General features: G+C 36.6%; 1 protein-coding gene across 1 annotated transcript; it reads left to right on the top strand.

The window, feature by feature from the left end:
- The first annotated feature begins 152 nt into the window (after positions 1 to 152).
- Positions 153 to 27,148, top strand: col21a1 (collagen, type XXI, alpha 1). Its single transcript, XM_024297866.2, has 29 exons — positions 153 to 869; positions 6,633 to 6,760; positions 6,908 to 7,468; positions 7,544 to 7,709; positions 8,043 to 8,271; positions 9,415 to 9,588; positions 10,421 to 10,498; positions 12,562 to 12,645; positions 13,857 to 13,919; positions 14,299 to 14,352; positions 14,449 to 14,502; positions 14,580 to 14,633; positions 18,127 to 18,180; positions 18,270 to 18,323; positions 18,399 to 18,452; positions 18,707 to 18,760; positions 19,742 to 19,786; positions 19,878 to 19,931; positions 20,017 to 20,070; positions 20,644 to 20,697; positions 20,801 to 20,872; positions 21,008 to 21,043; positions 21,719 to 21,763; positions 24,447 to 24,479; positions 24,549 to 24,695; positions 24,778 to 24,832; positions 24,912 to 25,106; positions 25,189 to 25,266; positions 25,594 to 27,148. Exons 2-29 carry the CDS (start codon positions 6,661 to 6,663, stop codon positions 25,779 to 25,781), a joined length of 2,889 nt encoding a protein of 962 aa, XP_024153634.1. The 5' UTR covers positions 153 to 869; positions 6,633 to 6,660; the 3' UTR covers positions 25,782 to 27,148.
- The last annotated feature ends 156 nt before the right edge of the window (positions 27,149 to 27,304 follow it).

Here is a 27,304-nt window from a genome sequence, read left to right as displayed (position 1 = left end):
AAAAAAACTTTTTTTTTTAACTATAATGTTATTCCACATTTTTGGAGGCATGAACTTACATATTTGTGCACTTTTCAAAACACACACATTCTTTCTGCTGCCTTTATAAAGCGTCCATATTCCCTGGCTGTTGTTCGAAAATGTATTACTGGCAGCCACTAACTAAAAACATGATAAAACTTGTTAGAGAGGATAAAACTGAATCCAGCCAACTCCACAGATAGCAGCTGCAGTTCTGCATTTCTAATGATTTCCAGCTGTCTGTGCAGAAATAGCACCACAGTAGCTCCTCACACCTTGTTCTGCAAAACACAAGCTGCTGTTTCTCTAAATGTCACAATGCCGTTAATTCAGGAGGAGCTCACAGCTCAGCACTTTCAATTCTGTTGAATGCACCATGAAGTAGTACAGTTGTGCGCCCCAGAATGGAGAAAGTTATCTGCTGATCATGTGTCTGTCTCTCATCCAAAAAACTCCATGTTCTCTGCTTTGCCCTCGATCAACCCAGTCCCGATCCAAATCCCAGAAGACCATGAAAAAGGTTTGGTCATTATAATTATTTTCCTTTTGGACTCTGAGAGATGGGACGGACTGTTTAACCATTTCCACGCTCCCCTTATCTGCTGCTCTTTCCACCCATTGTAACAGTGTGGCTGAGGGCCAATAAAAAAAAAGTGAAGGGGTTAGGGGGTGTGGGTGGAGAGGAAGAAGGACAGAAGCAGTTGAGACACAGAGAGAGACAAGGGCAGACTTTCATTCAGCTAAGAAACATGCACACTACTCCCCAAAGCCACTTTCCAAACGCAAGGCTGTGTTGCTGTCAATGAAAGGATCAATGGGAATTGCTGCAAAGACTTGGACACTCTCTGGTAAATCTTTTTGCATTATCTTCATTTTATTTTTTATTTTTTTACATATCTGCTTATACATTGTTTGCTTAAACATAATATTATGCCAGGTGATGAAAAGCAATTGTTGATCACTTTGGGCTGACAGTCATTTAGTTGTCACTGTAAAGTAAAAATAAGACTGTTAAAGTGTTACTGGTTGTTGAGTAAGTCAGACATTGCAAAACAGTCTAAATATATTGAGAAATATTTGAAATTTTCTTGCATATCTTCTATAATTAAGTTAAATTTTTAAAAAATAATTGTGAACATGATAAATACTTTTACTTTCAATTTTTCTTTTACTTTTTGTAAATATAACACATTTTTACCATACAATCATGCTGCGAAACAGTAACTCATATACAATTTTACACATACAGGTGTATACAGGTGTTTCACAGACATAATGTCAATACCAATGATTTTTGAGACATTTGAGGAAACTTTTATTACTGATGGAGAACATGCAGGCTGAAAAGTCTTGGAAACAAAAAAAATATCCCACAGAGAATGCATTATAAAACATTATTTAACTGGACAGGTTTCTGTGGAGAACAATGCATAGCACTTGGCTTTGCATTGAGGCTAAAAGAATTTGGCTGGAACAACTCCCCCAAAATCTTGGCAAACGCCGTGAGTGTTGATCAGCAGTTGTTGTTTCTGGATGGGAACGGTTTTATCTTGCCAGGTCGATATATTTAACTTTTAGAGTTCAATCATAATTAGGCTCCTTGTGAGAAATACAAAAGAAAAGATAAAAATAGGAATGTTTGTTGTATTTTTTGTGCTAAAAATAATGGACAATTTGGGTTTCTTTTAGATTAAAAGCATGTTAAGCCTATTTTTGTCCAGAACATTCATTTAATCTGATTGATGACTCAACAGCAGTTTTATCTTGGGAAATGTGAGAAATCGTTTGTTCACCAGCTTCCTGAACAACATCTGCAGCTGGAACTCCCTTGCCACTAAACTAAATCTCACATAAATCTGAAAAGGCTCAGTGTTTCAACCTACAACCCAAAAAGAATGTCATGTGGAAGTTATAAGTAGAGCCTTTTCCATCTTTTTTTCAGATTGAATGGATGTTCCACCATTGCTCTTCTGTCAGTCAGTAACCAATAACTGCTTAAACAACAAATCTGTGCTGACCTATAAATCCAGGGATGACTGCAGTTATGCACGATCATGAGACACATCCGTAAATTTTGTTGTCTTTCCATGTTTCTTATGAAAGACAGCATCAGAAAAGTAGCATCTGAATTATTTAATGAAGACTAATTTCTATCAAGGGGACTTTATGCTTCTGGTCAATGTTCTCTGCTGGAATTTCACAGTCTAATGCCATAAATTAATTCCATGTGGCTCAGGCAGAAGTGCAGAAATACTAGTTTGGAGAAAGTCAGTGGAGAGGATATGCATCCTTGCAGCTGGATGCTGCCAGTGAGGGGGTTTTCCAACAAGCTCCTCCAGCTGTCCAGTGGGGAAAAATTCTGGGGAGAACGGCTTACATTTCTACAACAGCTTGACACCCCCTCCGACTGTATTACTTTCATGCAGAGTGTACATGGTGGAAAAATTCAGTCATGTCAAGATGTCTGACCCCAGTTTAGTTGCAGTAAAATCAAAGCACTTTGAAAACCAAGTTTTATGTTCGAGACAGTGTGAGTTTTATGTGTGATTTCTCACATGCATAGCTCAAATTGCCCCTCAGTCTCGCCAGGTTAAGCTTTTGTAACCCACACCATCGCCTTGTATTTGTCTTGGGTATGATGTCACTTTATTAGCTATTAGAACAAAATTAATTCTTTACCAATGACTATGATTTTATACACAAGACAAAGAATACGCGCAGATATAAAGATATGTGCAACACATCTAGAAGTTCTTTCAAAGTTCCTCTCCTATGAAAATCATGTTTTATGAGTTTTTAACATGTATGTGTGGCATTTTTCTAATAAAAGAGAACAAATGTAATAAGAAATTATTTAATTTTTGCATTTTGCAGTATTTCTCCTTTTAAATCGCTGTCAATCAAACTGTCAGATGGGCTCCGTTTGAATTAATGATCTTCTTTACATCACGACAGCTCTGCTGCACATGCACTAAACCCTCATCTGGCCCAGCTAGCATGTCTAGTTCAGGTTCTGGAGAAGAGAAGATGGCGTCTTCCCATTGACTGCAGTCAAATGAGCCACCGTTCACATTTCCATGCTCAAATCAGCCGTCACTGGATTTGTTTGTGAGTATCATGCACTTACGGTACCAGGGCTGAGAACGCTGGAAAATCTCTGCAAGACTCCACAAAGCTTCTTGATGTGACCACGGAAATGTGAACGGCGGCTCATTTGACTGCAGTCAAAAATAAATGTTCCAATTTTATTGTTGTTTTGTAATACACAAGTCATAAATTGAACTGAAACAAAACTGTGACCCAATATTTGAGGTTTGAAAAACTTTTGGAAAAGTCAATTGTTACATCCTAACACATTTATAATATTTGAATTTCATATACATAATTTATTTTTTCCACAAACTCCTTGGCAGAAAAAGCATTCCCTGATATGAGATTCACTGTTTTTGTTTACAAAACTTTCCTCCATGTATTTGTGTAGATAAACTTGTAAGACCCAGGTTTCTGTTTAGATCAAAAAATAAACCGCATCCACTGCGAGCTGGTTTTCTTCAAACATCCGTTGGTGGATCTGTACAATCCAAGAAGTTGTGTTGTTGCTCCTTCTATGCACAACAGCAAAGACACTAATGTGTTTCCAAGTGAACGCTAAAACGGCTAAATCCTCCGTCCCCTGTGGCTTATTAGGATTATCATAGTCTAAGATTTCATGACTTTGGAGGATCGGAATGTTCTCTGGAGAAATCAAGACTTAAAAGAAAACAGTTAAGGTGTTTTGGTTGAGATTCTTGCAAAGTCATACTGAAAAACAGATTTTTTTTTTTAAATCAGAAAATTTTTTTGTGTAAAAATTGAATCCTAAAATGAGATATCAGGTCACAAAACAGAAACATAAGGAAGATCCTTTATGGGCAGTTTGAAATGTAGGGAAAAAAACTTGAAACTGATTCTATTCATGCACTGTCACCTATGACAATGGAAAATGTACATGAATTTCATTTGACATTTAAAGAGAAAACATTAAACTCTGTCAGTCAAAGTATTTGTTGTCCATTGATTGTGTTTTGTTTCCCCAAACCTAACTAAAGTATAAAATAATATGAAACATTTTGATGGACTGCCTGAAAAGCTAAGGAGCTGCAAAAGTATTATAGGAAATTGGAAGCTAATTACTTGAGTTTTTGAGTGGGACTGCTCTAAAATGTTGGATCCCCTCATGTTCAGACTTGCCAACATTTTGAAACATTCTGACTGGAAGACAAATAATCTTACACCAAGAATGGCACACCTTGTGACACAGCTGTGTGCTTCAGCGGCACATGGCAGGCACATGTTAAAACCACTTTGTGTTCTAGTGGAAAGAAAGGTATTGCAATTGGTTTTATCCATAAGGGAGAAAAAATGTTGGAGCGAGGCTGTTTTGGGCATTCAAGCCAAAGAACAGGCAGAAATTTGAGGAAACAGCTGATAATTCAACAGGAAACGGAGGGTTCTGTTTTTATAGTAAATGTGGCTAGAGTTTCTATGAGTTGGGTATTATGTAAAGCTGACAGTGACATTTGAGGATGTGGTGGAGGCGTCATGAGAGGAAAATGAAAGTGTATGATGGTGGTGGAGGGCTTTGAGGGGGAGTTGAGAAGGTGATGAGTTGTAGGAGTAATATTTGTGCAAGCAATTGAAATATAACTTTCTGGGGAATCTCTTGACATAGTAGGGAAGTGAGGAGAAGTAGGAAGCTAATGTAAGCAAAGAAGGTGGGATTTGCTACTGATGTCCCAGTGGGATTATTAAAGATGAAGTAGATGAAAAACAGATTAAAAGTAATCAAAAAGTGAGAGTCTGCACTTTAGTGAGTGGGATGTTTCTCTGGCGTAGATCGGACCCATCTGTCCTTGTAAGTCATTACAAAGTTGTTCAAGATAATCACCTTTATCAGATTTCTTTTTGTGTGGTCAGCCACATGATTGCGATGGGGGCGTTTGTTTGGCACAAAGATTTGAGTTGAATTACGCTGTGCCAGATTCATTCCCCTCATCTGGAGTAATTTGGACTGATGCGTCTCACAGCCCTCTGCAACATCAGCATCCAAAAAGGAATATATTTTGCAATGATTGTAGTAAATTTCTATAGATTGTAGGCTCTTTGAGTCTACAATTCCAAGAATGAGTACCAGAAGTCTTTGCGAAAATCCACTGTGCATCAATCCTCACAACATTGGCCAATAATACAGACTACAATGCATTGCATTTAAAAAAAATGTGAGAAAAAAATTTGTTTAAATGTAATGTTTTAATAACAATCCACATTTTAATCACTAGAACACAGTGGAGTCATAAATAGACATCGTAAAATGTTCATATTGATTAGATTTTCACTTCCTGAAATCGGTGACTTCATAATCAACTGTTTAAAAAAAATAAGGAAAACTAACGAGGATGGTGTCCAAATTACTTTTAAAATCCAGGACACTAAATAGTCCCTCATTATATAGTTTTTTTGTAGTTAGAGATTATTGTAGGAATTCGGACATAGCCCATGATAAAGAAATATAAAGGTATTCAATTTACAGTTAATTTAAATTAATGCTAATTCACTATAACAATTCTATCTTCTTTGTCTCTGATGTTTCATGTTTAAACAACAAAATCTGAAATTGCCGTACATAGGTGCTTTTAGGATTTGATGTCTTTATCCTCAGAGCTCCTTTCCATTTCACATTACAGCAATGTTTCTGACCTCAAGTATTCATTCCTCAGCCATCTTTTTTACATTTAGATATTTTTGATCACATATGAAAACGATATTGACCAGTTTGCATTTTTTAAATTGATTTTATATGAATTTTTGTAGGTACTGAATCCAGTTCTTGCTTAAGTTCTACAAAATGTTCATGAGAATATGAAATACTTGTTCAGTTGGATTTCTGAGGATCACCATAAAATACTTAGCCAGGATCTGTAGATGATCCTTAAAAAGTTAAATGTTTGAATCTTGATGACTTTTTGTTTGACTGTATAGGAGAACTGGACTGAGTGAGTATGACTTTACAAATAAAACATGGCTTACTTTAATCTCCGACAAAATAAAAGCAGTCAAGTTGTCTTTTTTTGCAATACAGACGCCACCATGTTGGATGACATCAATGAGCAGTGATTGGTCCAAATCAGTCTGAGACATCATTTCCATATTAACCACTCTCACCAGTCAAATGTGAGCTGATTAGTCCGTTTATAACTACATAAAAAAGTTCCTGAAAAAACATTAGGATTAGCAAGAACAGATTAAAAATAGTAGTAGAGCAAAAGTGATTAATTCTGACAAAATAATGAGTTATAGCTGTTTATTTGTCAAAAGAACTCAATAAGATTTTGGCTTCTTGAAGCTCACGGGCACTTCCTGTTTGGAACACCAGTGGGGAGGAGTCACGGAGTCCAGGTCTCTTATACAGTCAATGGTTTTACCTTTCACATATTGACAAGTGATAACGCAGAACCAGTTTTTGGTTATGTAACCCAAAACACTGTTCACCCTCTTTTACCATATGTTGTTTATTTTTATCTTCTAACATTTATCCAGCTATTTCCCATTTTGGCTTTTCTCTGTTTCTGTAGGTGCACAGTTGGGAATCAATACCACAGCATGATGGATTACAAAGTGTCATCTATACGTAATGTCTTAACATGCATGTGTCTCATGCTTCTTCATATGTTTAGTGTGGCTCAAGATGAAGATTTGAGAAGTAAGAGTCCATGTGTTTTTTAATCCTTCTCGCACAAATGTGTGCCTAATGTTGATAAAAACAATAAAATGTATCCAAGTTGACTTGTATCAACCATGCATTTCATTAATAATTTGATAAAGTTCAGATTTAACTTTCTGTTTCCAGGTTGCAGGACAGCACCGTGTGATTTAGTCTTCATTGTGGACGGATCATGGAGTGTTCAAGATGTTAATTTTGAAATAGTGAAAGGGTGGCTTGTCAACATAACAACTAGCTTCAACATTGGACAGAAATTTACCCAGGTTGGAGTAGTCCAGTACAGCGATGACCCCCTTTTAGAGATACCTTTGGGAAAGTACTCTACAAACAGAGACCTCATCACAGCCATGGAGTCAATTCAATATATGGGAGGAAACACAAGGACAGGGACCGCAATAAAGTTTGCAACAGACAAACTGTTTGGGCTTTCTGAACGAGGCCCACAGGGTGTTTCTAGGATTGCTGTGGTCCTCACAGATGGCAAGTCTCAAGATGAAGTCTTCAAAGTAGCAGAAGCAGCAAGGAACAAAGGAGTAATTCTGTTCGCGATCGGCGTCGGTTCAGAAACAGAGGAGTCTGAACTAAGGAACATTGCCAACAAGCCATCGTCTACGTACGTTTTTTCTGTTAAAGACTACAAAGCTATTTCACGGATTATACAGGTCATACGGCAAAAACTGTGTGAAGGTAAGCAGTTCCTTCTTGCTTGACTGTCCTCTTTCTTCCAGAGCTATTCTAAATCAATGTGTTTGTTTGTTACAGAGACAGTTTGTCCAGCCAGAATTCCTGTAAATTCTCGGGAGGAAAAAGGCTTTGATCTACTAATGTATTTAAATTTGGCCAAAAAGGCCAAGAAGACACGAGGGACGTTTTATGGCACCAACGCATTTGAAGTGACAACTCCCGTTGACTTGAGTGAAGCAACACGGTAACCTTCGATATACTTCATTTCTGAACATATATTAGTGAATTCAGTGGTACCTTTTCACTGCCACGGTGTGGGTTCAATTCCCGGTCGGGGGACCAATACCTGCTCAGTGGCCTTGTGGTAGAGTGTCTGCCCTGCGATTGGAAGGTTGGGAATTCAAATCCCTGCTTGACACTCGGCATTAAGAGGTTGGATTGGGAGATTAAACCAGCAAATGGTTCCCGAGCGTGGCTTTGTCTGCAGCTCACCACTCCCCCAGGGGATGGGTCAAATGAAGAGAACAAATTTCACACACCAACTAATGAGACTTCAACTTTAACTGACATTTTTCAGATCTTTGTTCCCCGATGGTCTGCCTCCATCGTACGTCTTTGTGGCCACCCTCAAATACAAAGGATCGGTAGCTGTGGAGGAGTGGGATCTGTGGAGGATACAGACACTTGATGGTAAACCTCAGATGGCTGTGACTCTGAACGGTGGGGCTCGCACCGTCATGTTCACCACAACCAGCAAGGCACCCACTGAGACTCAAACCGTCACATTTTCAAAACAGACAGCAATGGTAAGTTACCAAAAAATGAACAAAAGTCACTTTCATTCCTCAAAATGTGTCTCGTAAAATCAACATTTTAATACAAGTCTAAATTTTTACTTGGCTTTAAAAAAAAATCAAAAACAGGAATGACTGCAAGCAATCAGTTCTGGAGAACAAAACCAAAGATATTTTAAAACATTTAAATCTGCATCTTGGTAGCTTTTGGAATTTACTTTTCCCTGGAAGGGCCTGCAGACCTCACTGGAACACATTTTCATAAATAGTTGGACAAAAGATACAACAGCTTATAAGAAAAAAATCCTGCAACATCCCCATAAAACGTTCCCGTCTGTGCTGATGTTGACTTTGATTGATTGTATCTTATTGTATTATTTATGAAGACCAAACTTTTTAAACTCACAGAGCCCCCCGGTGGCTCTGACAGGAAAAACCATTGTGTAATATTGCTGTCTGGCCTTGGCAATACACCACAATCCTTAACCATGAACAGCAAAGGGAGGGGTTAAGTTGTTAAGCCATAAAACTTAAAAAAATGTTTTGCAGTTATGGTTTATGTGCTTCATAAATGTCAAAGAAAAAAACTTCCTTTCTAGGACAGTATGTTTTAATAAGATGTGTTCTGTGACCAAACTATTCTGTAGTAAAATTTCTGATTGTGTTGCTATTTGTTGATCTTCATCACTTGGTATCACATATCACTTTATTCCAGTAAATGCTTCAGCTAAAGTCATCAAAGTCTGTTTTTGGACTAAGATTACAGAATTTGCAATGATTCGCGAGATCTGGAACAAAATAGTTAATAATAAGGAAGCCTAGCATTGATTGGAGTTTAATTTCTGTGACTTCACTACCATCCAACTTGCAAATAATCTAAAAATGTCATAATGTTTTATTGTTTTGCTTGATTTGAATATTCTCTTTGAATATCTTTAGAGCAAACACAACAGAACCACTTTCAAAAACAGAACCCATCTGATAATTATTGTGCCACAATTTCTCCAATAAACAATCTCTTTAAAACACGGAGGCACACCAATCTCGGTTTTTATGTGCTGTTTTGCTCCTAGAAATGCAGTTTTATTGGTTTTTATCAGGTCAAGAAGCAAAACTACTAATGCTGACATTTTTTTTTTTTTTTTTTAACATTAGAAGCTTTTTGATGAGAAATGGCACCAGATGAAACTGTTGGTCACTGAAGAGGATGTCACTCTTTATGTGGACGATCTGGAAATCGAAACCCTGCCACTGGAGCCCTCTGTTGGCATTTTTATCAATGGAAAAACCCAAGTTGGAAAATATGTTCGAAAGGAAACAACAGTGCCAGTAAGTCTATCAGCATCAACAACCCCAAACTCATTAAAAACATGTTAGTTGGTCCCAGATCCATGATTTAAATTAGATCAAACAATACCACACAGTTTATTGCTGCTCCTCAGAGACAAGTTTAACTGTGTATATTACATTTTGGCTGAGACAAACACTTTTATCCACAAGGCTTATTAATGGCTGCTTTATTTGTCTCAACTGAAAGAATTCAGTGACAAAAAAAATGCTGCATTTGCATTTGTATAATTGACAAACTGATGATATAGGGAGAAGTTTCCTGCATATCAGGGTAAATATATCCCTGAAAATACAGTAGAACATTCAATGCACACATAATTATGGTTTTATGGAAGAAAGAATTACTTTTTTGCAGCAAAACTGTTAAATAAACAGCGTGATGTAACACTGTTTATGACAAAACAACACTTGGCTTGGCTCTAGATCCATATGGAAGTCATTACAGCGGGCTGGCAGAAACATGCAGATCAGTGGAATAAAGTGAACGAAGTAACCTCTGGTTTATAAACAAAACTCTTCACTACAAGTATATTTGTTTGTAGCATAAAAGAAAACAATATTGTGAAATGTCAAAAATATGTTTGTAATTATGAGGAGTCTTTATGAAGGGTTAGAGAACTTTGTGAACAATTTATAATACTCAATATTTGGCATCATCAAAATTTTTTTTGCATGAATTTCATTTAAGAAAAAGTACGTATTGAATAACAATTTTATAAGATTTCTTTATTTAAAAACAGCTTAAATGTCGCCCATTAATCTACAGTGTCAGGCTGCTGGTTTTCTCACAATGTTTTAAAATTTCTTTCAGTTTGAAATTCAAAAACTGCGCATCTACTGTGACCCTGAGCAGAATAAAAGAGAGACTGCTTGCGAAATACCTGGAGTTGTAAGTATCTTTTTGTCTCTGCCTTTTTTTTTTCTAGCACACGAAATATTTTCTTTTCTTCTGCCTTTTTTGCTTTATTCAACCACATCTGTTTCCCTTTTGTGCTTCATAAGTGCAGCCAAGCATCTCAATCAGTTAACACCTCACCTTCCCATGCATGGGACGCAATGGTTCTTTAGCTTTCAGAATCAAGAAAGAGTTGAAGTATATGTTTTTATGCAGCAAACCATCAAACTCACAACTTTTAATGCATAGAAAAGCAGAGGGCATAATGTTTTTTAAGAACTTCCATCACATCATACAAGTCACTACGTGCACTATTTTCATAGCTTTGGATTCATTACTATTATCTGGGAGATTGCCATATATTTTTAAGAATGCATTTTAATACTTAAATGGAGGAAATTCACTTTTGTGTTCATAATCATTCTTCTAAGTTGCCACAGTAACCTTCATCTTAATAAAAAGCTCCAAGGAAACACTATGAATGGATTTGAAAAGAATAGCAAAACGTTTATGCTACCATTGTGAGATGCTACAATAAATCCTACACTTCATCATTTATTGTTTTCTTCAAATTCTTAATTTTGACACTGAAACCGTGATTGTTAGTAGATATTAGTGGTAATTAGTAGCAGGTTTGCAACCACTGGCAACTGACAATACAGGTGTGATGCACTACAACTTATGCTTAGAGAAACCAATAAAAATACATCCCTCTTTAGACCTTGTTCAAAAAATGCATCATGTGAAAAATAAAATAAGTAAATGTACAAATCAACAAATAAATTCATAAACCAGCAAATTGTCAAGAGATGTATTTTGCTTATTTTTTTCCAACTATTTTTCAATATTGCCTGAAGGACGGAGCTATGGAGCTCCTAAAGGGACATCGAAAAATGAAAAATAATACAAAGTTTCTGGCTACAGATACATCAGATACAAACTTGTAAAAATAAAGTGGTCTTTTAAGCAGAAGAAGCCTTTTTAGAGTCAGTTACAATGTTCCTCGCTATATGACGGCTCCCCTTTTGTGGTATCGTTTTTCTACTGTTTAACATTTTTTAAGTCTAAAATTGAAGACAACGGAAAAAAAAATAGAGTCCTTTAAAAAGATTGACGTTACCTGAAGTTAAAGTCCCATTAGCAGTTACACAGCCTGGTGTATGAAATCTGTTCTCTGGGTTGGACTAATCCCTTGAGGGAGTGGTAAGATGCAGACACAATCGTGCTTGGGAACCATTTAGTGGTTTAAACCCCCAATCTAATCCCTTATTGCTGTGTGTCAAGCAGGGAGGCTTCATCACGACCTTCCAGTACAGGGCAGACACTCTACTACAAGCCCACTGAGCTGGTTATTTCATTGCACCATAATCAGCAATCAAACAACTAACAAAAACAAAAAAGACAGCAAAACATTTAACCCCCAAAAAGACCTGATCCCAATGATACAGTTGGGAATATTTAAAGTGGTTGATGAGCCCATTTTAAGATATTTAGGGTTAAATATGCACAAACAATGGGAAAAAAGCTGCATTAATCTTATGTCACCACCCATGGTGTAGTCCACTTCCTGTGTGTCATGAAGGTTCTCATTCATCCAGGTGACATTGCCTTGAAGTTGAGTGATGACATCTGGACTTAAAATCTACTTTCTTCAAGGAAGAAAATTTTAAATCCAGATGCTCAACTTCAAGTATTTTCTTGTGGTCTCATTCTTAAACTGGCTGCACCTTTTGCCACCTTTTTGTGCCTAAAAAGTTAAGTTTGGTTCATGTGTGACAAAATAAAACTCAAATAAGAGCAGCGTTTCAATTAAAAATACATTTATCAGAAAGAATAAAAATAAAATCATTATTTAATACAAGAAGACAGTGCATGGAAAGTGGAGTACTGTAAAGTTAGGAAACATTTTTTTTTAAATAAAACAACAATATTGTTCTGTTTGTTATTAGTGACTTAGAAAATATAAAAATATTTTTGTTTCTTATAGCTAAAGATTAGACATTAACATTACAGTCATTTTTTTCACAGTAACATCAACCTTTGTCTTTTCTTCCCAGTGCATCGACAGTCTGGATTACGTAGAGCCAACTCGAGAACCCTGTGCTTGTCCTCCTGGACCTTCTGGACCTCCAGGGTTGAAGGTCAGGTTTCCAAAATGTTTTAATCTTGTCTTTCAAGTTTATTTAATTTCTGATAAGAATGTTTTTCTGCTAACAATGCCATGAAAATATAAAATTTGTCGATCCACTCCTGTTATCCTATTTGTAAGTCTTACTTCAGCTTTGAGCTTTTGGTACATTCAAGTCATATGTCAAATGTTTACCAAACGTTTACCCACATTTCATCTACTAGTAGTTAGTCAAAACAAGAACAAAATATAGTTGTAAGAAAGTAACATTAAAAATTTATAGTGGAAGATTGCCTAAAATAATACATTTTAGAAAGTAAAAATCCTATAGTTAGTGATACAAAAATGGTCAACACTGAATGTTTTATTAGAGTTTCTACCAAAAAGCTTCTGTTTTGAAAAACAGATTTAATACTTTTTTTTTTTTAAATTGGCAAAAGTCTTCAAAAGCTGAGATGTATGGGAATATAAGAGGAAAACATGAGGTTGGGCTCTACAAAACAGTCAAATTCAACTGCCTGCACTGCCAGGAAGTTCATATTTCCCCTGTTTTAAAAGGAAGTCTTTCTTTTTTTATTGGTTTCTGTGCTCTTGTTTCTCAAAATGCAATAAAATTAGGTTGACATTATAAAACAAATCATGTGTATGTAATCATGCAAACTGTGGTTTGCAAACTTAAACTAAAGTTAGTATTGGACGAGGCTGTGATATTGCAACAGACCAGGCCACTGCATAGAACAAACATCAGCTACAATGGAAAATTACCTACCAAGGAAATAAAACCTCCATGTTTGTCTTTATTAATCACAGAGCGGATCAACAGCAGAACAACAGCCCTGGTAATAAAAGTATTTACACAAAGAACTCACAGAAAAATTGGATTGAAAAACAAAGGAGGGGGAAAAAAGTAGTAACAAAGGAAATTTTACATGATTTTACCCATGTTTTTGTTAATAAGGTTGAACAAATTCTTCACAATAGATCTTAAAATGCTTAAAGCATTGCTGGCTTGCAGATGTTCCATATGGTCCCACAAGCACATTGTATACTAGATAAAATAGCTCACTCAGCATCGTTTATAGATAAATTAAATCCACATTTATAGGAGCCATGTCCTGACCTTTGTTGTTTTTGCATAGATGAACAGTGCTGCTTTTTGTTTGCAGTAAACAAGCAGCTATTAAAGTCAGATGGGATTGAGTCCCTAATTGAATCTTTCTTTAGGGTGAACGAGGTAACGCTGGTATGCCTGGCCAGCCTGGACCTGCTGGCGCTGATGGTAAGCCTGTGAGTACTACAGAGTTCACAATGCAAACATACAGTACATCACTGGCAACAAGAGTCACAATGGAAAAAATAATAAGAGGATCCACTTTATCCTTTGATCATGCAATGAGGTTAGGATTTTTTTGTAAACATATAAGGAGGAAAATGTCTATGTAGGGACTTTTCGCAGGAGTAAATAAAAAACATTCCCTATTATAGTAACATTGGCAGTGATTCCTTGAGACGAAAACCATTCCAAAGCAAACCACATGTTCTGCTGCATGATTAAAACCTCAGAGGACGAACCCACCCACAGCCTTGAATCCTTTCAGGAGCATGCACACAGTCGAGCAGAATCAATTGTTTAATCAGCTGTGTGTCTCTTTGGTTAAATTTGAAGGGTATCCCTGGCGCTAGAGGAAGCCCAGGGCTGCCAGGTTCACCAGGAATACAGGTAAAGCTAAAAAACTGCTGATACGCCATGTTTACTTAAGTAATCATTTCCAAATGCAGGCAGTTTAAAGCTGATTTGGGGGATGTCATTGTTCAGGGCCCACGTGGAGCAGATGGATATAAAGGTGGACAAGGGGCGCCAGGTGTCTCGGTAGGAAAGCATATTTGTGGCAGATGAGATGCTTTGGATCTGATCGAGTACATTTTAATGCAGATCTGTTATTTCAGGGTGAAAGAGGTTCACCAGGATTGCCAGGACGGCCCGGACAGCCAGGAGAGAAGGTCCTATTAATCACTTCATTTTTATGCCTATTTTTACATTTAGATTTAGTTAAAGAATGTTCTAGAATAGTTCATATCTGAAAGGTCAGTACAATCTCTGCATTTCTAAAGGACACTTTTAAAAACCAGAGTGATGGTATTAAAGTACAAAAACACATTTACCTATTGAGGTTTTATGGGATCAGATTGGGATTTTCAGGAAGTTCCTGCTAGAAGCATCAGCCTCACATTCAAACATGGTTACATCAATCACCTGAAAGGCCATGTGTTAAGAATATAAAGTCAAATCCTCGGGGAGAGAGAAACAAAACACAGGTTCTATACTAAGGGATAGAAGATTTTTGCTGGAGACCATGAAGGCCACAGGACAGTAAACAAAGTATTAAAATCAATTAACATTTTCTGATTTCACAGTTGCATCTTTATTTTAATTTTTTGGAGAAAGGGGGTTATTTCGCATATCGTTAGAAAATGTCAGAACATTGTGCATCACCCCAGTCACTGCATTAATCTAGAAAAACTGGTTTCTCAGTAAGAGTTTGGAAAGCCTAGTTTATCTTTCAACCCAAGTGGAGATTCTTTAAAACTGATAGTTCAGCAACTGTATATCATCAAAATGTTTATAAATTAATATTGTAAATTATGATTGATGAAGACCTCAATTAAGTTTTGTAGTAGGATTCTCAAAAATGAAAACAAGTTAAAAATAATGGTCCAATGTATTTGGTTTGGTCTGGAACTCCATAAAGTGACCAACAGCAAATCTCCTTTTAGTCTCAGACATCAACATGTATTATTTTACTGGTCATATCAAGATTTTGACATCACCCTTAGAAAATGCCTAACCTCGGCTCCAGCGAAATGAAGCTAATTCAGTCACCATTTGGAGCCAGACAACAGTGATTGGTTCGAGCCGATCTGAGTCCCGTTTCTAGGGCAACTACTGTCGCCAATCATCAATCAATCAATCAAATTTTATTTATAAAAAAGCGCTTCTCATACTTCGCGCAGCTCGAAGCGCTTTACATTAAAAACAAAAACATATACAAAAAGAAAATCTTCACTCCCCCCCACCCCACCCCCACCCCCCAACACATACAACTCATGATACCACACACAATGAATATTTATAAAAATGACTTATAAATGAGAATTGTAAAATAAACTTAAGGCTTGGCTCTGCTGTGAGGAAACAGTATTGAGGATTCTATCATACCAGGGACCAGCTCAGTCAAAGGAACATCGCCATGGCGCCCACCCAGACCGGGACAGCAGCGGAGTCCACTCCACAGCTGTGAGGCTGCAGTGCAGGACTCCAGCCGCTCCAGCAGGGCGAGAACCACGGCAACGACCCCAGACCAAGAAGACAAGCCCTGATATGATAGAACCCACAGGAAACACTGGGGTTAAAATCATAGTAAAATGTTTAAATAAGAGACATAAAATATTGTTGAAAATATTAATACATTCACAAAATAAAATAAAATAATAAATAACATAATATATAAAAATAATAACATATAAGTAAACTACTAAAACAAATAAATAGGGACATAAGGTCAACTAAAAGCAGCATTAAAAAGGTGAGTCTTGAGTCTCTTCTTAAAAACCTCTACGGTCTCTGCAGCTCTGAGACTCTCCGGCAGGCTGTTCCAGAGGCGAGGACCGTAATGGTAGAACGAAGCCTCACCATGTGTTTTGGTCCTCACCTTAGGAACAACTAACAGGCCGGTACCGGAGGACCTCAGGGTCCGCGAGGGTTCATACTTTAAAAGAAGATCACTTAAATAAGAAGGCCCAAGACCATAAAAACATTTATAAACCATTAAAAGAATCTTAAAATCAATCCTGAAACGCACAGGGAGCCAATGCAGCGATTTTAAAACTGGAGTAATGTGTTCATGAGTAAACTTGTTTGAAGTCCATACCCCAGCAGTGTCAATCGTACACTAGGGTCAAAATCCAAAACATACCTTAGGTCGAGGGCCAAACAAGATAAACATTTATTGAAAATCTAAAACTAAATTCTTAAAACTTTGAATGCAAAACTTTTCCACATAAATATGATTAAAAATAGGCAGGAATATTATTTCAGAATAAATCAACTGAAAGCGTAAATAACTTTAAATATTTTACTCTCCATAAAATATATATTTTGTCAAAATTATAAAAATTAGAAATAAACCAAATCTTCTAAATAAACCAAATGGCGTAAAAAGCCGTGTGTTCCAAAAAGAGAGCCATAGTTTCATTATAACTGATCTCTCAGCCTCCAAAATTTTAGTTTTGCTTCGAAATGTTACCAGAGCAATATAACATTGGGCTGTTAATAACAATAAAATAAAACGATCTGGCGGGCCGTATATAATTACCTGGCGGGCCGGATCTTGCCCCGGGGTCTTGACTTTGACACATGTGCCATACCTTTTCTACTAAAGGTGGCATAGAAGGAGCTGTCAATCAAACATTCGAGGTGGGCCCAGCACCACATACTTTACTGAGGCATCTTATAGGTCAGTTTATAACTTGTACAACTTGCAGTAAAGAAAAAATATCTTAAAAAAAATTAGGATTACAAAGAACATGTTAAGAAGAAGATATCAGAGCAAGAATGGTTAAATTGTGACAAATAAAATGACTGAGAAATAACTGTCCATTTCTCAGTGGAAGTCTATGGGATTATGACCTTCTTCAAACCAGTGGGTACTTCCTCTTTGGAACACATGAGGGGGGCCATCCAGCGATTATACAGTCAATGGTCTCAGACAGTGTATTTCAACCAGTGTGCTGCTGTATACTAGTGGGCCATTCAGGGATACATACCAAGATAAAATATTCTGATTCATCCAAGTCGTTCAAGCCACTTTATTAGAATGACTGTATATCATTTTCATACAGATTGTATTTTTTTTTTTATTTTTATATGCTCAGTTGGTGGTGTGTCTTATGGTTTTTTATCAACAAAAAAGTGTACCCTGGTTAAAAAAAAAACCTGAAAAACGTTGATCTTAAAGATACTAATCATTGACTTTAAAAATAAATGCAGGTCAATGGCACAAAACTACAAGGCTGTATGACTTCTGACATTGAGGAGCATTGCTTACCTTTTTTTAAGCACTTTTCTTCTTGCAGCTTAACTTCAAAAACAGTCGAGATATAATAGAGAAATTAGATATTTGGGTTTTTAAGATGAAGAAATTTAGCCAAACAAGACGTCCCTCACAAGTCAGTACATCTGAGATCACAATTAAAGGGAAGACAGAGACGTTAAAGCCTCCTCTAACATAAGAAGGTAATTAGAACAACACTGTGTGTTGTTGACTGTGCAGAAATATAAATACACTGATGCAGAAATGGTAAACTGGATTTGATTACTCACCAGTGTTTTAAATTAAGTTGTTTGAAGTTAGACAGGCTTAAACAATTCAAAGTGTCATCTTGTTTGGATGATATCTAAGTTTAACCTAAATGTTCGATTTTTATCTTTTCCCAGGGCTCAAAGGGATCAGCAGGAATGACAGGATTACCTGGAAAGGATGGTCAAATGGTAATCTGGAAGATCACCCCAAACACACTGGCATCAATCCAGCTGCTGAATGAGTTTAAACTGTGATTTTATTTATTATTTTTTTCCAGGGAGAAAAGGGAAGTGCGGGATCTCCTGGTTCACCCGGTTTCCCTGGAAAGCCTGTAGGTTCCAATCCGTTCTGAATCAAACCAGATCAAATTTAGCTTTGTGTGAACATTAAGATCTTGTGATTTCAGGGGGTACCCGGGAGAGATGGAAACAATGGAATTCCAGGGAGAGATGGTCAGAAGGTCAGCTTGGTTTTGACAGTACTTGACAGTATTCAGCTGGATGAGTGCTCATTCTTTGTGGAAATAACTGTTCTGAAAGTTTTGCTGTTGATGCTTCACAACCATGGAAACTGAATCACTAACTCACTGGTGTCCCTGTTGACTTTTCCATTCCCATTTGACAACAGTGAAATTACTCTAAAGGAAACGACACTGTAAAGAGTTCAACTTGAAGTTTATAACTTGAGAAATGATTGATTTTTACTTGTTTTTAGGGGGAAACTGGAGTCAGAGGGATTCCTGGTGCGGATGGACGGGAAGGACGACCTGTAAGTTGCTATCATTACATTTACTGTAACTTTTTAATTGAACAACAAACAAATATATTACATTTTAAACACCGTTAAAATAAAAAAATAAAAATACTTTTATACATTTTCTTGTCTGAAACACTATGTTCCCTGCGCTGGTAAAAGGACAAAGCGGTAGTTTGGTTCATCAAACAGATGCATTTGTAGATTATTAGCTACATCACACTTATCATGCACTAACCACAGAACTTGGAAGTTGGGGTATTTCCCCTGAAGTCCATCCCAGGAAACCCTTGTTATGCAACAAACAGTCTTGGGCTACATTTATGATCTAAAAAGCCGTGCAGGGAAACGCTCTCGTACTCCCACAGATGGTTCTTAGTAGGAAACTGCTTCAAACAGGCAGCCATCCCACTAATCATTATTTAAAGTGGTGTCCAAAAGTTTGTGATGGGTTTACTAAAGATGAGTCAGTTCCTCCAGGGGGCTGCGAGCCATTTTTCCCCCCACAAGAACAAGGGAATTTGCAAAGAGACTGAAGCAACTCCGCTCCTTTTTTTTAAGTTGAAACAAGATGCTGTTCTTGAGTGGAGGCCAGCAGCTTCAGGACATCTTCAAACATCATGCCAGATAAAATCTGTTTATTTAAAGTAAACCTAAATAGAGGAAACAAACAAAAACTTTCACTTAAACACAAATACATTTAAAACCATTCAATGTGTTCAGAACATTTTTACTCTTTTGTTAGAAGAATTTAAATTGCGACCAATATTTTTTTAGATAATCACTTAGCAAATGAATTGTAAATTAATTTTCAGCAATTTTTTTTATTTTTTCAGCAAACAATGAAATCTAAGAACACAACCCACTGATACAAGTCACTTTTTTGAGCAGGACAGCAATATATGTCCCGAATATGGTAGTTTTTGGCTAAAAGTTTGTTTTTTCCTTTAAAAAAGAACATCTTTAACTCTGTATAATCCGGTTTACTGCTTACAGGGATTGCCTGGGTTACCAGGAGTTGCAGGCCTGAATGGACAAAAGGTGGTTATCTTTTTTAATTTATGCAGAAGATTTATCAACACTTTTGGAGCCGCACAATGTGACTGTTTGACTGATGTGATTCTCATTCAAGGGGGACATTGGTGAACCTGGACTAAAGGGCTTCAAAGGATCTTCTGGACCTCCTGTAAGACTGAATATCTGCAATTTTTATTTCTAGTTTGTCAAAATGCTCAAAAAATTGAATCAAATCAATCTTTGGTGTCTCACAGGGTGAAATGGGTTTACCTGGAACACCTGGTTTGAGAGGACACACTGGACCAAAGGTATTCACTTGTTCTAAAGTCATGGTCAGGGTCCTTTTAATTCTTCACAAACTTTAACATCTGTCGCAGCAGTAATGTGGAGACACTGCAGATGGCTACAGATTGTTCTAAGATGTTGGGTAGAAGTCCTGTTAACTGTCACAAATCCAAAATTTGCTTTCTTGTTTGAGCCGTCCCCTTAGGGAGCAGTGATCTGCAGACGCAGCTGCACCCGGAAACCCAATCCAGCCCTTAATAGTGCTGATTGTTGAGCGCGGAGGATTCCCACATATTTTGCTGAACATGTCAGCATTGCCATTCAAATTGTTATGCATTCATCTGAAGCTTTTCATGTCAAGAAGAAGACACATAATCTGGTGCAAAAGCTATAGAGGAGTTTAATTACAACCAGATCCATGTTTTTGTCAGTGATTTTTAACTTAAAATCCAGATGGTGTCTTTTACATTCTATTTTTAAATGTCTGATTAATCTTTTAGTAATTATATGCATGATTAACACAAAAATGTCAAATAAAGTTTTGGATTTTCCCTGCATTTTTTCATAAAAAAAAACATGTTATTTATCTTTTTAAGGGAAATAAAGGTGAAAGTGCAAGTCCAGGAATAAAAGGAGCACCTGGCCTTCCGGTAAAGAAAAAAAACAAAACATAGAATGTAGCTTAAGTATCTGACATTAAATTAATTAAAAATTGATGTTTCTTTGTCTTTTGACACTGTTGCTAATTTAAAGGGAAGTACCGGGGAACCAGGAAGACCAGGCCAGCCGGGTCACCCAGGGATGCCTGGCCTCAAGGGAAGCAAGGTATTTTTTTTATTATCTTAGATTTTTATGTAGTCATAAAAATGGGTTTCTTTACCCAGTTTAATGAAAGGAAAACCCTGAGTGTTTTTCATCAAAACTGTCCATAAACTGAAAATGTGTTTTTATTTTCTTCAGGGTCAAAGAGGGAATCCGGGTGAAAGTGGAGAAATGGTGAGACTGAATTCAAATGCATCTCCACACGTAGGATCAGTGCTGCTGCAGTCATTTCATCTCATGCAACACTGTGCAGATTATTTTAACCACTTTGCATTAATATCTGTATAAATATGAAAATCCTGACTTTGACAGCCAGCAAACAGATTTTCTTTTTTGTTTGTTTGCTAAATTAATCTCAAGCGTGAGTTTCTCAGTTTACAGCTGAGAGGCCTTTTTTTATCACCTTGAGATAAATGAGTGTCCAAACTAACCACATTGCCTTTAAGCTGCTTCTTGCCCTTCTGTCAGTTTGATGTAAGACTCTTCCTGCTTTTAGACAGTTTCATGACAAGTATCTTGTATTTAAGCAGGTTTCTAGTTGTGATCTGTAGGGAGAGTTTCCTAATGTTTAACACAACACTCTCCATGTTTTTTTTTTGTCTAATTCAATTTGCACATTTTATTAGCATAAAAAATCATGTTTTCAGTAAAGCAAATCCTTTAAATGTGTTTTTAAATGTCAACAATTGAACTGATGGTAAAAGGTTTTAGGTGAACTTTTCGGAAAATTTAGTTTGTTACCAAACTGCATCCCAACTTTTGGTCCTTTTCTTTAAATAAAAGTGATAAATTACACCTTGACACCAATCTGAGGCTGCTTCATATGTTAACCCAATAATTACCTTACAGGGAAGAAAAGGAGAACAAGGGGAACACGGCCGACCAGGACTCCAGGTCAGTTCTTTTTCTGTAAATTCCCCATCTGTCTGATGATGGTTTCACCTGAAAACAAGTAAAAAAAAACTTTATTCAAAGGCATTGGTTAAACTATAACTGTTTAAACCAGGCTTTAATGCTAAAAGAGCCATTTGGAAAGGTTTCTTGACCAAAACCCAACAAGAAGTACAAAGTCCCACTAGGGCTGGGCGATAAAACGGTAATTATCGTTATCGCGATATTACCTTTTTTCGATAGTGAAATGAGACTATTGCGATAAACTTTCGTGTTAAATAACACGGGAGAAAACCCCGGAAGAGCCGCGCTTCCTCTTCTTACGGAGCGGCTGATTCTAGGAGCCCAGACTGAGAGCGAGGGGGACGGAGGCCCCGAATGATGACAAAAGGACAAAACAGAAAACACTATTTCAGTAAACCAATAACCAATATATAATCGCAAATACTTTTATTTTTAATGTCAAGGTAACGATGTTTATATATTTTGATTTGGAAACGTCGTCACCGGACCCCCCTCCTCTAAATTTAAAATGGTTCGGTTCAATATGAAAATTCCCATATCGCCCAGCCCTAAGTCCCACTAAACTGTTTAGAAAAAAAAAATAGATATATATGTATTCTTTTGTGGCCATTGAGCCATTCATTTATAAAAATGTAGTTTATGAATATTTATAATAATTGAATTGTAAAAGTGTTTTAATACACATAATTACCATAAACAAGTTCCTTTCAAAATAAAAGACATCCGGTGTCAATGAGTTCCCTCTGCAGCAGCAGGTTTTCTTTGCAACTTTAAGAACTTTGCTTCTGAACAGCAACTATATAGACACAAGATAAGGATATAAGTTTAAACTTCTTCTAAAAATCACCCACTCTCACAATAAATCAAACTTTTTATCATCGTGTTAATTAGGAATCTGACGTGTGCCTTTTGGAGGAACAATAAAGCTCTAAATACCTCTTCATTTAGTGTAATATCCGCAGAAGTAAAACAAAACATATATTATCATATGTTATATTCAGTAATACACTTCAAATGTGTTAACTTTATATGTTCAAATGATAAAAAAAATCGAACGACTTAGCTGTTAGCTTAAGAGTTACTCCAATCATCTTTCGATCTATTTTAAAAACATTCCTGGTGGTCTTGTAACTATGATTATGCAGTTTTTAGCCAAGATTAAAAAAAATGTCATTCTCCAGGACATAGTTTCTGCAAAGTGGCAGTACTTCATGGAAATTTGAATCCGAGTTGTGGGCTCCCTGTTGCTGGGATCTCGGAGCAGGGAGAGCTTGTGTATTTTATATGTCACAAATACAATCTGTATTAAAGGACTTTTTTTGTTTGCTTCTGATCCACAATGATTTGAACTTATTGTTTCTTAATATATGCCCTCCATCCACAGATTAATGCCACAAAAGAATGTTAAAAACACCAAAAACACAATTGTCATCAGAGTTGGGCTTTTATCAACCTCAAAACTGTGCTCACAACCAGATCTGCATGTTTTTATCCTTTCATGCTCAACAAGTTCAGGTTTTCCTTTTTCTCTTGTTCAAGTTTAGTCATTAAATTATGCTCCAGTCCATGAATCTGTCTCCTGCATTTGGGGATCCCTGCCATCATGAGACTCAGTTTTGACTTCACCGTGTAAATCTGGGGTTCCTCTTGAGTCTCATGAGTCATAGTCCCCGATTTAGATGTGGATGACTGCTGTGATTTGCACAGCTGTGTGCTCAAAAACTGGAACACTTAAATAAATACCTCTAGTGCTTTCCCAACCTGCAAAAACTTACAAAGGAAAAGAGGATTTAGGGAAAGTTACTTCATGTACTTCATCGATCCTGGAGATATCCTCAGGATATGTGAACTCAATGGTTAAAAAAAATGATTGAACGTTAATTGCTCTCATTTGTATAATAATTTCAAAGACGTATATTATGTAGCAACTTGTGGCTGTTCTGTAGATATTTTAGATAAAAATTTATTGTCACTGTCAAGTACCATGAAATTCAAAAAATGTTTGAAACGTTGAAACAATAATTTTCCATGGTGAAACTTATGACTAAAAATAATGAATATTACATAAAAATAAATAAATGTGCTTTATTCGCTAAAATGACAACATCAAAATTAAGATGTTGACACATAGAATTGCATTTGTCATAAAAAAACAGGATACACAATTATTTACTTATAAAATGATTAAAACCAGAAAAAAAAATTAATAAATATAAAAGAAAACACTACACGACCACATCACTGTGAGTTAAAAAAAACCAGCAAACTTACCGTTACTCATAAAGTTATTAATGATTCAACAATACTTATTTGGTGATTTAAAAACATTAAATTAATCAAAATTTAACTAAGTTATGTACAAGTAAATAATCAGTTTAATTATTTTTGTTTAATATTTATAGTTTTTTTTATTTTTGATCATCTTGTAAAGTTGATCTGCTCTCCTTAAAAGAAGAAATTTGAAATCCAAAAAATAAACAATGTAAACAGGTTAAATATCTTTTAAAATACTGCCACCTAGTGACCAGCTTAGTATTTAAATTACATTTTTGTCAGATTTGTGAAATCTAACTCAAAAAGCTCTATGTTTGTGTTTGTTTATATTTTATTTTTATGCCTTAATGTAAATTTTACTGACTTTTTAAAATATTTTTATTAACAGGGATCACCTGGTCAAATAGGACTAAAAGGGGAGGTATGTTCAGATACATAAAAATAACTGCATAGCATGTAACATTTCTAACATTAAGAATATTTTTGCCAGAAAGGGACAACAGGCAATTCTGGACAAAGAGGACCAGAGGGTCAAATAGGACGGCCTGGACAACCAGGACAATCAGGTCCACCCGGGCCCCGGGGTCTACAGGGGGATGGAGGACCTCCTGGTCCACCTGGCCCTGAAGGCAGATCTGTAAGTTTGATGCATTTTATACAAACAAACCAAAAAAAAAAGCTTTTGATGAGTAAAAATCGGTCCTGTTGTTGTGTTACAGGCGAGTGGGCTGTCAGACAATCACATTCGACAAATCTGCAGAGATGTTCTCCAGAGTGAGTAGCACCACCCTGACTGATGAGCTGTGTCTGCACCTCTAAACCCTCTTAACTCTTTAACCATCAATCCTCTCAGCTGAGCTGCCTTTGTTGCTGCGGATGAGCAACCAGCAGAGTGGCTGCACCAGATGTCACAGCCAGCCGGGTTCTCCCGGTCCACCGGGGCCAGCTGGGCCCCAGGGACACAGGGGTTTTCCTGGACTCAGTGGTCCTAGAGGTCAGCCGGGTCATGCTGGTCAGCCGGGACATCCTGGGATTAATGGGCCTAAAGGTAAGACCAAAGTCGTACAGACCGTTTGTCATTTGAACTTTTTTGTGGTGGAAAACACTAAATTTCACACTTGTGTTTGCAGGAGAAGAAGGTTTAAAAGGTGAGAAGGGGAGTCCTGGTAGAGTCACGGTTGGAGATCAAGGACCACCGGGACCACCAGGTAAAAAATAAAATAAAATAACACTAACCGTGATACTTTGCAAAACTCACTCTTAACAATATGTTTTTACTTTCACTGAAAGTCAAGTTTTTCAGACTTTATTTGTGACTTTTTTTTCAAGCAGTTTTCAATTCAACAACAAGCTCTAATTAAAGTCTAAATGTCTTTCTAAAAAATCAAAGTATTCTTTTATTTCCCAATCTGGGAGTTCCACCCTTTTCTATATATTTTGAATCACCCTTTCAACAATCTTAAATAGCCATTGTTCTTGACTACTTTACAATATTCGTTAGCAAATTATATGACTTATTGTTTCTATCCTCACAGGTCCAACTGGTCCCCAGGGGTACAGCAAACCGGGGTCTCCAGGTAACCCTGGGCCTCCCGGTCAAAGTGGAGCAGAGGGCAAAAGTGGCAGTCCTGGCGTTCCGGGTGAGCCGGGGATCTGCGACCCATCCCTGTGCTATGGGAGGATGATGAGGAGGGGTCCTTACAGCAAAGGCCCAAACTATTGACCCAACGCAGAATCACGGCGAAGCTGATGTGGAACAGCCATTCTCAGGAAGAAATCCTCCTTACAGTTTCTTTTCTGTGCCACAGAAACGAAGCGTACCTCTTCTGACATGTGTGCGACCTCAGTCGACAAAGCAGCTTCTCTAGTCATGATTTTGTGTCATAATTCAAATTTCTTTTAACATAGAGTTTAGAGGGAAAAAAATGCAAGTGGCCCCTTTAAATACCTCTTATCTGATCACTTTGATCTCAGTGTGGCTGGTACACTTTCCTTTATGTTGATTTATTGCATGTTGTTTAGAGAATGGTGGTGCCTACCCATCTTGTTAAACCTTTTCTTCTATTTACTTTAGAGCTCTATACCATAATTTATGCATCAAGATTAGCGGCTTTAAGGAAATACTGTGAATTTGAATTTACTTTCTGAAATTATGAGGTGCAGGAAGCCCATTTGTTAAGCAAAAACCTAACCCGAGATAATAAATACGGCCCTTAGTACAATCAAGCAATTATATGTTGTGTTTTAAAAAAATGTTAGAAAATTCACAATGTATGAGTATGGTGAGATCTTATAGATTTATGTGCCCCAAACCTTCTTTCTATTACTGTAGCTGGTATTTTATTGTTATTTATAAGAGTCATGCCATGTGTATTTCTCAGTTAAGAAATCTTAAGCTCTTTTTTTTAATTTTGTGACAATTGTATGTTTTTTTTATATAATTAAAATATCTTATTGATTTGTGATTGTTTTTATCATTTTTAATTATAGTTCCTGAAACAATTGAAACTCAAGTGTTTAAGGCAACACAATTCTTGCCGCAAAGCATGTTAGTGTTGTTTTTTTTTTTTTTTTTTTTTATAAATAGCCGATTTTGATTTTGTTGTCAATAACAGAAAAAAAAAAATCTCCTTACCACTCTATCGCACTGGCTGTCTTCAGAAAGGATTGAAAGAAGTAACTTTTGCAGATGTACACCAGATGGCGCCATTGAGTAACATCTAAGAAAAGGCAATTAATGTCCATCTTGGATGGCAAAGGGTCTTAAAATTTCATTTTTTATGTATTTATTTTGTCAGTAAATGTCCTGCTTTAGTGTTAAAGGGTGTAGTTTTAGGCTAAGTCATTAGTTTAATTAAATTGTATTACTTTTTTAAGCATCTAAAAGTTTGTTATGTAGCTGCTTCGAACCAAAATGTCCAGACAGGAAAACAGCACAAATGTGAGTATTTCTGGTATTTTCATTCAATACAATCATATAAAATCAGAATTAATAAATGTGATATGTGATGAGGAAGATGACAGCAGAATTGTGGCGCGATTCAACTTAAGAAAGAAAGGAAGAAAGAATAACAAAAACAAAAGCAAGTCTATATCTTGAATTATGTTTTTGTACATTGCTGTCCACACCACAGTAAATCTTGATGTTATAGAGTCTGTTGGGAGAAACTTCAGGGTTGTGCTAATTTTTCAAAATCTATATTAAAAATCTTTGGTTCAAATTCTATCTTATTTTCTTATTTTTGT

Source organism: Oryzias melastigma, linkage group LG15 (assembly GCF_002922805.2).
Source record: "Oryzias melastigma strain HK-1 linkage group LG15, ASM292280v2, whole genome shotgun sequence".
Lineage (NCBI taxonomy): Eukaryota > Metazoa > Chordata > Actinopteri > Beloniformes > Adrianichthyidae > Oryzias > Oryzias melastigma.
This window is presented reverse-complemented; position numbering and strand designations above follow the sequence as displayed.